This window comes from Lissotriton vulgaris, unplaced genomic scaffold, assembly GCF_964263255.1.
Source record: "Lissotriton vulgaris unplaced genomic scaffold, aLisVul1.2 SCAFFOLD_797, whole genome shotgun sequence".
NCBI classification, from domain to species: domain Eukaryota; kingdom Metazoa; phylum Chordata; class Amphibia; order Caudata; family Salamandridae; genus Lissotriton; species Lissotriton vulgaris.
In genome coordinates, this window is record NW_028255715.1 from 365,009 (window position 1) to 378,505 (window position 13,497).

The 13,497-nt window shown below is 48.9% G+C and overlaps 1 protein-coding gene across 1 annotated transcript in view; it reads right to left on the minus strand.

Moving 5' to 3' along the window:
• Positions 1-13,497, minus strand: part of PSRC1 (proline and serine rich coiled-coil 1) — a 317,916-nt gene that overhangs the window by 61,060 nt on the left and 243,359 nt on the right. The window contains exon 6 of the mRNA XM_086952027.1: positions 85-357. Within this exon, the coding sequence (XP_086808153.1) occupies positions 85-357 (273 nt within the window). The remainder of the gene's footprint in view (positions 1-84; positions 358-13,497) is intronic.

The following is a 13,497-nucleotide window of genomic DNA, read 5'->3' on the forward strand; positions in this document are numbered from 1 at the left end:
CACAACACTTCTGAGGCAGCTTGGTAAGAACAAAAACATTTTATTTTAGCTAGATAGAAGAAAAAAACCAGTCATGGCTCTCACCGTGTGGTCCTTTTGTAGCAGGAGCTGATGTTGGCCTGGGCAATCCAAAGCGTGCTCCAGCTGGCTTGTCCAAGTTAGGCTGTGCTCCAACCAGTCCAGGGGTTATAGATCGAGCTTTGAGGCCAATTGACTTTGGAATTGATGAGACAGGTAATTTGCTTGTTGGTAAAGGAATCCCTGTATTTCTTACTTGCTTTTCATTTGTGGAAGTAGTGACAGGTTGTTGGGAGTTAACTGCTGAACTAAAGGCTTTAGGTCTCATTAGACCGATCTCTGTGAAAATTGGAATAAAGAAAGTAGAGTATATATTAAATACGATCATTTCAATTAGTCTTTATTCGATTTGAACAATCCTAAAAAACACATAAAATACAGTATTAAGAATCCAAAAATGACTTTTAAAACAATCACATAATAAAATTCATAAAAGGTCCCATAAAAAACATATCAAGTTAAAAGGCTAAAAATACACAGGGTTGGATAAGGACCACAATCTCATGTGCAAGTTAATAAATACAAACTATTAAGCCATGTCAAATAACATCAGTTACATAATGCCTGCAACCTGTTCCTGCTAAGTACCCACGTCCAGCTCCAAAATTTAGCCATAGCAAAAACTATGACCTCACTTGTACCAGTTCTCAAGGTACATAAGGCAGTTTGGCAAGATCTTGTTCCTATTTTAGCACAGACTGGCTTGAGCCATTTATGGCGAGGACCCTTATATGCAGGACATACAAACAGAACATGTGATTAAGTCTCTTCCATGCAGGGGCAACAGTAACATTTTGAGTCTTGTACCATCCCCCACTTACTTGAAAAAGATTTTAAGGGGAGAGTGCCCACTCTAAATTGATGATAGAGCTTCCTATCACCGGGACTCATTATGATGTCCTAGTACGCTTCCAACCTGTAGAACAAGTTACTTACCTTCGGTAACGATATATCTGTAAGAAACATTAGTTAGTATTAGATTCCTTACCTTAGAATATCCCCAGGCGTCAGACTGGATCCGGAAAGTTTTGCGTAGCAATACCCCTGCGCGTCGTTAGGCGTCGTCTCCGGCTCCGCGTCCGTCGTCGGCTGCGCCGGGATGACGTCGTCGGAGTACTTAAACGCCGCCTATGCGCGCTGACGTCAGTTCTTAGCCACAGCTTTTCCGCGCCAGATACGCAGAGCCATGGTAGAACCAACACTGGTGCCAAGAAACTAGGTCCCTGAAAGGGGAAAATCTTAACCCTAGGTATCAGTTCGCAGAACGGGGAGGATGGGTGGAGCGGTAAGGAATCTAATACTAACTAATGTTTCTTACAGATATATCGTTACCGAAGGTAAGTAACTTGTTCATCTGAAAGAAACACGTTAGTATTAGATTCCTTACCTTAGAATAGATACCCCAGCAATACCAACCCCGGTGGCGGGTCTGCGAACCAATACTCACACCAGGAAGTCCTGGAGGACGGAACGGCCAAAGAAGTCATCCCTCCGGACTTGACTGTCCAAACAGTAGTGCCTCGCAAAGGTGTGCAGCGAGGCCCACGTCGCCGCCTGGCAAATGTCCTGCAGAGGGACTCCCCGACCAAGGCCAGTAGTAGCCGCCGTGGCCCGAGTGGAATGGGCCCTCAGCCCAACTGGAGGCTCCTTTCTAGCCAAGGAGTAGCACGCCTTGATGCATAAGACAACCCACCGAGAGATGGTCCGCTTATGCACCGCCCGTCCCTTCTTCGCACCCACGTAGCCAACAAAGAGTTGGTCATCCACCCGGAATTGGCGTGTGCGATCCACATAGAACAAAAGCGCACGTTTTGGGTCCAGACGATGGAACCGCTCTTCATCCTTTGAGGGATGCGGAGGCGGGAAGAAGGAGGGTAAGGTGATGGACTGCCCGATGTGGAAAGCAGAGACTACCTTGGGCAGGAAAGATGGTTTTGTACGCAACACCACTTTGTCCGGATGCACAGACAGGAAGGGAGGTTTACAAGATAGAGCCTGGAGCTCACTCACCCTTCTGGCAGAGGTGATGGCAACCAGGAAAGCCGTCTTTAAGGTGAGAAGACGGAGAGGACAAGAGTGAAGTGGCTCAAAGGGAGCGCACATCAGGAAAGTAAGAACGAGGTTCAAGTCCCACTGAGGCATCACAAAAGGGACAGGTGGAAACATCTGTGTGATGCCTTTCAGAAAACGAGTTACTATAGGGGACTTGAACAAAGAAGGTTGATCAGGTAGCGTTAGGAAGGCTGAAAGGGCAGAAAGGTAGCCCTTGAGAGTGCCCAGAGCAGAGCCCTGCTGGGCAATAGAAAGAAGGAAGAGAAGAACTTCAGAAAGAGGGGCAGAAAGGGGATCCACAGCCTTTTCTGTGCACCATGCCACAAACTTGTTCCACCGGCAGGCGTATACCGACTTAGTGGAGGGACGCCTGGCTGCCAGAATAACATCACAAACTTCAGGAGGCAAGTCAAATGGCCTCAACTGCCGCCGCTCAATCTACAAGCATGGAGGTGGAGACTGGACAGGTTTGGGTGGAGGACCGTCCCCTGCTGCTGCGACAGAAGGTCCTCCTGAAGAGGCAGACGGATCGGAGGACCGACTGACATGTTGAGTAGCTCTGGATACCAGTACCTTCGAGCCCAGTCCGGAGCCACAAGGATTACCTGGGCCCGGTCGCGCCTGATCTTCTTCAGCACTCTGGGCAGAAGTGGTATAGGCGGAAAGGCGTATAACAGACCGCAACTCCACTCGCGACGAAATGCGTTGCCGAGCGAGTGCCGCCTTGGAAATTCCAACGCGCAGAACTGATGACATTGTGCGTTCTCTTCGGTGGCGAATAGATCTAACCAAGGCTCTCCCCATCGCAGAAAGATACCTTGCGCCACGTCCGAGTTCAGACGCCATTCGTGATCCATCGAGCACCGTCGGCTGAGTTCGTCCGCCCTGGCGTTCAGAGAACCTGCCAGGTGTTGAACCACCAGGGTCACGCCCTGATGTTCCATCCACTGCCAGAGCCGCAGAGCCTCTTGACAGAGGGTCCAGGACCCCACACCGCCCTGTTTGTTGCAGTACCACATGGCGGTGGTATTGTCCGTGAACATCTGCACTACACTCCTCCGAACAGAGGGGAGGAATGTTTTCAGTGCTAGACGAATCGCTCTCAGCTCCAGAAGGTTGATATGGAGCTGGGACTCCGCCGGAGACCAGAGGCCTCTGATCTCCGCCTCTCCCAAGTGGCCTCCCCAGCCCTGGAGGGACGCGTCTGTCACAACCACGTGCTCCGGTTGGGGAAGGGAGAGGGATCTGCCGTTGACCCAATCGCGGTCCGTGAGCCACCACTGCAACTGTTTCGCAGTGCCCTCCGAGATCAGAACATGGTCGGACAGGTTGCCCTGATGCTGGGCCCACTGAAACTTCAGGTCCCACTGCAGAGCCCGCATCCGCCGACGGGCGTGATGAACCAGAAGGATTCAGGAAGCCATCAGCTCCAGGAGCCGCAGCGTCCACCTGACCGAAACCCGGGATAGCGGCTGGAAGATGGGAATCAACGCCTGAATATCCCGGACACGCTGCTCGGGAGGATAAACCCGAAACTGCGCCGAGTCCAGAACAGCTCCGATGAAGAGGAGCTTCTGAGAGGGGCACAGGTGTGATTTCGGCACGTTGATGGAAAACCCCAGCTGGTGCAGGAGATCCGCCGTAATCTGGAGGTGGTTGACGACTGTCTGGGGCGAGCCCGCCTTCAACAACCAGTCTTCGAGGTAGGGGAAGACGGATACCCCCAACCTGCGCAGATGAGCTGCGACCACCGCCATCACTTTCGTGAACACCCGTGGGGCGCTTGTGAGGCCAAAGGGGAGCGCAGTGAATTGAAAATGCTCGAGGCCTACCGTGAACCGCAGGCAACGTCGGTGGGCCGGCAGGACGGGGATGTGAAAGCAGGCGTCCTGCAAGTCCAACGCCACCATCCAGTCTTGCGGGTATAGGGCAGTCAAGACTTGAGCTAAAGTCAACATCTTGAACTTCTCCTTCCGGAGGAAGCCGTTGACGCTCCGTAGGTCCAAGATAGGGCGTAGGCCCCCTTTGCCCTTCTTGGGGACCAGAAAGTAGTGGGAGTAGCAACCACACCCTACTTCTGGCCCAGGAACGCGCTCGATGGCCCCCTTGGCCAAGAGGGCCGTAACTTCCTCTTGCAGAAGTTGTAAGTGGTCCCCCGACACGCGGTGGTACTGCGGTGGCATGGCTGGAGGGATCGACTCGAAGGGGAGGGAGTAGCCCCTTCGGACGATTTGCAGCACCCACCTGTCCGATGTGACTGTGCGCCAGTGGAAGAGGTGATGGCGGACCCTGCCCCCCACTGGCGTCACATGGGCCTGAAAACTCGGAAGGTTTTGAGGCGGGAGCTGCGGGAGCGGGTGCGGACTGGCCTCGCCTGGGACCCCGGCCGCCTCCCCGGCGGTTTCCACGGCCGCCACCGCGCTGGACATTCTGCTGCGGTGTGTGGCTGACGGTCCGCGTGGGGGCGCCCCTTCCTTGGCCACGAAAGGAGCGAAAGGCACCCATTTGCTGGCGCGGGGCCGAGAGGCCCAAGGACTTGGCCGTAGCCCTGGAGTCCTTAAAGCGCGTGGTCTGCCTGGTCGCCAAACAGGCGACGCCATCAAACGGCATGTCCAGAAGCGTGGCCTGGACATCGGCCGAAAAATTGGCGCACCGTAGCCAGGCGTGGCGTCTGACCGCCACTGTCGTGGCCATCGCTCTGCCTAGCGTATCGGTGGTATCCAGTCCGCACCGGATAGAGTACCGTGCCGCATCCCGACCCTCCGCTAGGGCTTGGGTGAGTTTAGCCCTGACCTCCTCAGAGCATTGTGGCAGCACGTCCGCAACCGTGTCCCACAGGGTGTGGGTATAGCGGCCCAAGAGGCATGCGGTGTTGACTGACCGCAGTCCCAGACTAAGGGACGAGAAAACCTTCTTGCCAAACTGTTCGAACCTCTTGGATTCCCTGTCGGGAGGTGCCGACGGGAATGTGGTCTGGGAGTTAGAGGCCTGGATAACCAGGCTCTCAGGGGTTGGATGGGTCGACAGGAAAATTGGGTCACCCGGAGCCGGGCGGTAGCGTCTGGCCACGTTCCTGTCCACAGGCTGGCCTGAGGCGGGCTTGGACCAGGTGCCCAGCAGAACGTCACATAAGGCCTCATTGAACGGCAGCAGAGGCTCGACCGAGCTTGACTGCGGTTTGAGGACCTCGGTGAGGAGATTAGTCCTCACGGCCGCTGAGGGGAGCGTAAGGTTTAAGGCTTTAGCCGCCCGCATCAGAACTACGCTATAGGCTGCCCCCTCTTCCGTAGCCACGGTTAGAGGGGAGACAAAACCAGTGTCTGGAGAGAGGTCCAGGCCACTGGCTTCCCCAAGCTCCTCTGTCCAGTCCGTTTGGTCCTGACATTCCTTCGTCAGAGGGTCCTCAGACCCCTCCCAGTCCTCTTCATCACCCAATGCCTGGTAGCCAGGATCAACAATTGGGGCCCGTTCATTAAAGTAGAATGTACCCAGAGCTGTCTCGTACGGCGCCCAACGGGGCTTGGTCGACGGCTGAACGGGATTGACAGAAGAACTGGGGCCGGCGTCGACCGAAGTCGGCGCCGGTGGTGACACCCTTGGGGACGACGCCGGTGAGGTCGTGAGGCCGACCGGCGTCGATCCGGACCCAGACCCGGCCGGGGCCTGCGGCGCCGGGGCCGAAGTCGCCGGCGGCACCGAGGCCGAAGCCGTCTGCGGCGTCGGTGCCGGAGCACTCGACCCGCCAGGCCCCGGAGCAGGACCCACTGGGCTCGAAGGCGCCGTGGGGTCCGGTGGAGAAGAGAGCGACCTCATGGCCATGAGGTACCACTCGATCTCCTCCGGCGTCGCACCCTGTTCAGGGACCCGAAGGTATGGGGCAGGATGCAGCGCTAGCGACTGCGGAGCCGCGTGGGTGGTGCCACCCAAAACCCCGGCCGCGTCAGGCGAGCGTCGGGGGCGGTCGGAGGAACGATGACACCGCTCCAACCTCTCATGCCTCTTACCTGAGGAGGAACCAGAAGACCGATGCCGACTTCCGGAGCTGCGAGGGCTCCGTCCCCGCGACCGATCCCTCGACCTCCCATGGGACCGGGACCTCGAATGGCACGGGCTGACTGCCGGAGCTCGAGCCGCTTGCGGGACCGCTCCCGCCTAGCCTTCGACGTCAGAGCTCGACATTTGGAGCAGGAACGGTCGTCGTGGTCGAGGCCTAGGCACTGCAGACAACGGCGATGGGGGTCGGTACTCGACATCAGTCGACTACACCTCGAGCAAGGCTTGAACCCGGGCATCCCTACCGGCACCTGAAGAGTCGAGCGTCTTGAAGATGATCAAAAATGATCAAAAAAGTTTTAGTCAAAAAGTGACTAAGGGGTAGAGCTTCTCCGGATCTGCGCTAGCTGGCGCGGAAAAAAGAAGAACTGACGTCAGCGCGCATAGGCGGCGTCTAAGTACTCCGACGACGTCATCCCGGCGCAGACGACGGCGGAGCCGGAGATGACGCGCAGGGTTATTGCTACGCAAACATTTCCGGATCCAGTCTGACGCCTGGGGATATTCTAAGGTAAGGAATATAATACTAACGTGTTTCTTTCAGATATCAATTTTATGTTCCAGAAAGAGACCTGTTAGTGAAGTAGCATTCACCGGGAAATACATTTCAAATTTGCCATGTCCCTATATAAGGCTTTAAAATCTTTTTTTGAAGGGAAAATATTCCCTTCTGGGTCATGCCACAAATGGGTGAGACCCATATCTGCTAATGTAGCCTTAATCCTTTGTAACCAAGATATTTTATTAGTTTTATCAGCATTTCTAATATGCTTAACAGCTTGCGCATAAGAAGCTGACTCCGGGGTAGTCCAAGGCCTTTGCCAATAGGCAAGAGGTCTAAAGCCTGTGGCCTCCTCAAACGAAATACATCCCAAATCTTGATATAATGGCCTAAGAGGGGTGGACTGAGGGAGGCCGATCAATGCCCTCAGAAATGTATTCTGCCCTTGGACTAAAGAAGCTACATTATCAAACCCCCATAGTTCAGCACCATAAATTATTGAGGTCCTGACCTTCCCATGGTATATAGCTAAAACGGGAGCAGCTGGTTTGGTTTGAGATAAACGATGTTCTTTCAGAAGCGCCCCTGCCAATTGGTTGTGCCTTAGGACTAGCAAATCCATCTGTGGCTTCCAATTTATCCTTTTAACCATTTTAACACCTAAATATGTAAAAATCAGTTTGTTCAAGATTCTCGTGTTCATTTCTACTCTAGCTTTGACAGATTTATATTTATGCAGCACCATGAACTTTGTTTTGTCAACATTGACAACAAGATCATGGTCCTTGCAAAAAAGACCAAATCTATCGAGGGCTCTTTGCAGACCGACCTGTGTTTTAGACAAAATTAAGGTGTTGTCTGCAAACATTAAAAGAGGTACCCTCGAACCAGCGAGAGTGGAAGCATCGGTAGGGTAGTCAGTATAATATGAGATAACATTGTTAATAAACAATGAGAAGAGGGTAGGGGATAGAAAGCACCCCTGCCAAACTCTCTTGTTAACAGGGAAACGTTCAGTTACCTCACCCTGCTTACCCCACCGGACTTGGGCATAAGTAGATTCGTGCAATTTTATGATAAATGATGTATATTAAATATAAAATACCTCTTTGTAAAAGAATAGCGTGCTTTACTACGTTTTTCTGCACCTTTAAACAAAATAATGTTTTCAGTTTTCAGAACATGCACTCAGAAAAGGACGCAGTGCAGTGCCTGGGTCTTGCTGTGCCATACTGTATGCCACGGGTGTCTTGATAAATTAAAAGGGCACCATCTCTTTTACACTTCAGCAAAACACCAATTTATTCCAATTTTACCTACTGCAGAGGAATAAAGGAAATGTTTCTTATCTGTAATCTTAGTTTTCTTCCAGGTAAATCCTCATCGAAGTCATAAGCACAGGAGTGTCTTGACAATTTACAGAATCACAGAAGACTTTGCAAAATGTGTGTGTATCTATCTTTCTATCTTATATTTTCACTGACAAAAACAAAGGTTACAGGGATTTTATAGTTAGGAAACAGAATTTAAAAAAACCTTAGAAATTCACTGAAAAAAACAAAGGTTCAAGGGGCTTTATAGTTGGTTTTAGATCTTACACACACAAAACCATAGAAATTCAACAGTTATAGTTATAACTAACGCAAGAACCGATAACTTGTGCCCTAACTATAACTCGAGCATGCTCATGCACGGTTTTCGCATCACTGATTTTATTGCAAATGTTGCAGTTAAATAATGAATGATTTCATTCAAGATGCCATTACTGATGTAATATGTGGAGTAAGTAGCCGTGCATGGGGAGGGCACAAGTTATAGTTACCTTAAAGCACAAATGATAGTTTCTTGAGATAAACATAACTTATCTGGCATAAGGCAATCCCGCACACAGGGAGCAGCAAAAAATGGTGCTCGCTGCATGCAGGAGCAATTCCTTGATCAGGAAAACAAATGAAAAGTCCACTCCCAGCAGGCGGGAGCAGGAAAGTTTTCCTGCTCCTGCTTGCTGGGAGCGGATTTACTGTTAACTCTCACTTGGCTCAAAGAGGGAATCCACATAGACCTCCTTCCCTCTAAAAAACATAAGGCCCTGGGATCCCCAAGGCCTAATGGGCATCATTAAGCTCAGGGAGGCGGACCACGTAGTCCCCCCCCCACTTTAAAAAAACATAATGCTGTTTAGCTAATGGCCTGTGGGCAATCTTGTTACCACAGGAGCGAGTGTTCGGTTTGGCAGCCAGCAACATGTGAAAAATGTTGCTGGCAGTCAGTACAGGATTTAGGATTAGCCTGACCCCAAAAAGCTAACTTGGCAAACAAATGCTGCAATCCCATGGGGATAAAAATAAATAAAAGAAAGGGGAGAGGGGGGCTGCACAGCCCCTCCCCAATCCTCAAGACATCATGATTTTATAGTTGCAGGCCTCGAAAAATTATAAAAATGTTACTAGACCTGAAGGGCTAATAACTTAAATAATCTACTGGACCAAACTCTAACCAACTTGTCCTGTAAACTGGTCCCAAATAGTGTGATCCTGAGCAAATATTTTATTTAGAACCACTTTTTCTTCATTATCACAAGAGCACCTTCAAATGTGTGAGTTTAGCACTTCTGATGTACAAAAAAACCTGCTTTGTTTGATTTAATAGACTAAAACTTTGCTCCATATAGAATAAAAAATATCTAGCTCACATATAGGGTACATATGGCTCCTGATTTGCCTCTTAGTTCACTAATAGCATTGCCATCGGGGCAGGGGAAAAATGATTCTCAGTTCATGTGCAAAAACCTACTTTTAATAAATATATTACTAACACATGATGTGGTAGTGCACTGTCATTTACAAACAGCACATTTTCTATTAATATGCCCTCAAACTTTGACACTAACAAGCAGGTTCACTGCTAAAACTATATAGTGTATAAACAATCTTTGAAAATTGTGTTTTAGCAAAAATGATTATCATTTGCACTTCACCAAGTAAAGTGTTCTGATTTGTTTTCATACTATTAAAATCTTGTTTTTCATCACAGAGTGTTACAAAAAAGTTTGCTTTCATACTCAAATATAACATGAAATGTTTGTACAGTTCACTTATTCGATATTTAAATGTTGTGTGTTAGAAACAACCTGACATACTACAGCCTTCCATTTCACATTCTTTCTATGGCACGATTTTCTGCTAAAGTATGTTATAGTTACAGCACTCATGACATGTTCTATGACATAATTTATGACTTCACTAATGACATCATACAAGCTTATTTTGTATAGTTTCTATAAATGAGTATAGCATTAGAGCTCGGAATGCAAGTACAAAATAGCTCAGAAGAATATGAAGCAGCATTAATGCCATAACAAACAACTCCCTTAGGTGTAGAAAGCATGAGTTCTGGCCACATTGACCCTATAATTACACTTCATGGGTAGCGTAGTTCACAGTAACAATGAACCACAGATTTATGGGAAACCCTCATTGCATACGATGAGCAATCTGTATACAACTATTCGGGAGAAAACCAAGTTCCCGCAAAAACCGAACGTCTGTTCCAAATGGAATGCCCTACTATGGACAGCTATCTGTATTAAACCCATGTCTTGCACCGAACCTACATTGAGAAATGAAGTTGATATAAGTAAAGACGTGAGTACTGTAAACAGTATTCAATATATGGAGAGGGTTTACCATGTACCTGACTGTTTGCAGACAGTAAAACTCATGAGAAATACACCACAGAGTATTAAAAAGTATGTACTAAGAACAGTGTACACTCAAGCAACACTTGGCAAAAAAGACAGTATCCGCTTACAATAAGCAACGCCTGAATGTGCTAAAGATTATACTCAGTCAGTCAGTAAAAATGTATTTCAATCACTATAGATCAAAAAAGTACTACACAAAAAAAAATGGCACAATGGAATATAAAAGGACCCTTTCAAAAGGAGGCGGCCTGAGGACTACCAAGCGAGCACTTAGCACGCCTGCACCACATTGCCATTAAGAACTTGGCCATACAAAATACAACAATACGAGATGTATCTGACAGCAGTATTCTATACGCCTCCTGGGGCTTTCTAAGATGCAGGTTTCTGCAAAGTGTCACTATCCATTTAGCTCTAGACTGTCTATACAAAGGGCACACAAATATAACATGCTTAAAGTGACTCGGGTCCTCCTTGGCAGCAAATACAGTTCTCATTCACCATGCCCAATACTTTGCACCACTTCCTTTTAAAAGTTTTTACAGGTAGAAACCAATACCTCAACTATAGGTATAACTTTCTTGCTAGTGGAGGGACAATTTCATCTAAAGTGCTCTCAAATAACGGGGTCGGTTCAAAAATCAATAAAAGCAGCAGAGAGTGATCCTTTGCAATTTTGTTTATTGTCAATCACAAAACTACCCCAATAAGCAGCTTTGAGACTGGACTTGTGGATTTGACACAGGGTCTCTGGAAGATCCCAGTACACGTTGAGGCTAAACCTCTGTAAGAGAGTCTTAAGAGTGCGAAGTCACATGATCTTACTTACACATTTTGGAAACATTAAATCACGGAGACCCACCCTGTAAGATTCTAGTGCTGTAGTCGATGCCAAAATATGAGCAATCTAAGCTCGATTTTGTGGGTAATTTTTTTCTGGGCCAAAGCCAAATAAAGTGGATTCAATAGGCGGGCTCATCGGAAGATTTAGCAGAGATCTAAGAAATTTGTGTTCTATTACGGACATGTTATTAAGATTTGTGCAACCCCATATCTCTGCACCATATAAAACAGCTCCTAAAGCCTTAACATTATAAATCTCTAGCGTTGGAGCCACCCTTCTAGCTATGGTTTTCCTGTGAATTTTAGCTATATTTACCGTTTGTTGAACCAGGGACAACTGTGCCTTTTCTACCTGGGCTGCCCAACATATGTTATTTGTAAGTTTCAGACCAAGATATTCAAAATCAGCCACTACTTCTAAAGGTCCATGCCCCTCAAGCAACTGCCTCGTACACTGGGTTGTTAGTCTGGAGGAGAAAATCATACATTTGGTCCTGGAACCATTGAGCTCCAAGCCCCTCTCCAGGCAAAATGTCTGGAAGTCATTCAACAATTGCTGGAGCCCCTGGGGCGACTTAGAAATAAGCAGTGTGTCAACTGCGAAAAGGAGTGCAGGGTCCCTCTGAGCTCCTATTTTCGGTGCATCACACCCATCCCTGCTCAAAAACAACATCATTTATGTACACAGTAAATAGTTTGGGTGTAATCACGCCCCCCGTCTTACCCCTTTGTCAATATGGATTGCCTCTGTTAATGCCCCATCCTTCCCCCACCTAACTTGGGCCAAGGTACCCACAGGGAAAGCTGAAACTCCCATTCCTTCTAGTTGTCCCCATAGTTTGTCTCTTGGAACCATGTCAAAGGCTGATCGTATATCAATAAAGGCCACATATAAGTTGCCACGGTTGATGGTCACTTCCCTCCAATAAATACAAATAAACTGAAACATCTGGTCTACAGTACTGACGTTTGATCTAAAACCTGCCTGCCACTCTGAAATTATATTCCCTTCACAAATCCAATCCAATCCTCAAGATGATCAAGCACCTGCATACAAAAGATTTCCTTAAGAGAGTCTATGAGACTGATAGGCCTGTAGTTCGCTGGGTGTGCACGATGAACCTCCTTAAAGATGGTAACAATTTCAGCTAACTTCCAAGAGTGGGGGATGTCCATACCAGCTAGGACGCTGTTAGAGATCAGGTTGATATATGGACCCCAGATTTCTGGGCTTTCTCTATAGAGATCACTAGTTATTTTATCAGGGCCTGGGGCACGGTCTAGAATGCAGAAATTGAATGCCTTTACAGTCTCACTTAACAAAAATTGCAAATTGCTTGGCTTAGAGGGGGCACCACTATCTAATGAGACACCTCTAGCATTCGCTGTCCTAGACTTGTTTGAGTACCGCTGACTAAAATGCGTTACCCTCTCATCTGGTTGAATGTAGAAATCAAGGATTGGCTTGCTTTCACATGAGGCCAAAGCTGTAACTCTCCAAAATGTCTTGGTGTTCTTATTTACCAAAGTGTGACGGGATGGGGCGGACAGACAAGATACCTGAGGGACGGCGGGACTGGTGGTCCGCCATCCCCCTTTCACCCACCTCTATCCCCTCTACGCAGCAATCTCCTCCATTAGGGGCTGACGACTGGATCCAGGACGAAGGGCACCTTTGGGGTCAGGAGGATGACGGAGACGACGGGATAGTACACAGCTCCTTTAACCCGGCCCCACCTCCTCCATCTGACGTCATCGCGCAGATCCCGTCAAGAGTGAGCGGAACCAGGAAGTCATCGGACAGCGTTTCCCTGGAGGTGGACGGTGAGGAGAGAGCGGAAAGGAGAACAGCGAGACAGGAGGAAGAAGACTAGGTGGATCAGAGAGGCATAGATCGGAGGAGCGTTGGCGACAAGCCAGGAGGCCAACGTCTCTACGAGCCGCCCGCCACGTTCCCGCGGGAGGAGCGTGGCTCGAGAAGGTACGGGGGAAAGAAGCGGGTTGGGTGGGGAGACGCCAACCCGCTAAAACCCCCCCCGCATGTGTACAGCATTTCATGTACATATTTGTAAATATTGTAAAGAACCTCCTCACAAACACGAGCACCGGTCCTCCTCTGACCCCCTCCCTCACTAGAAACCCTGGAGCACCTGAGCACTCTGTTTCCCTCACTCCTGGTCCCTGATCTAAAGCAATAGGACGGTTGTCCTAAATCCTTGGTTTCTTCTTGCTGGCATTTCCTCAAGGCACACATTCTCTGTCCCAG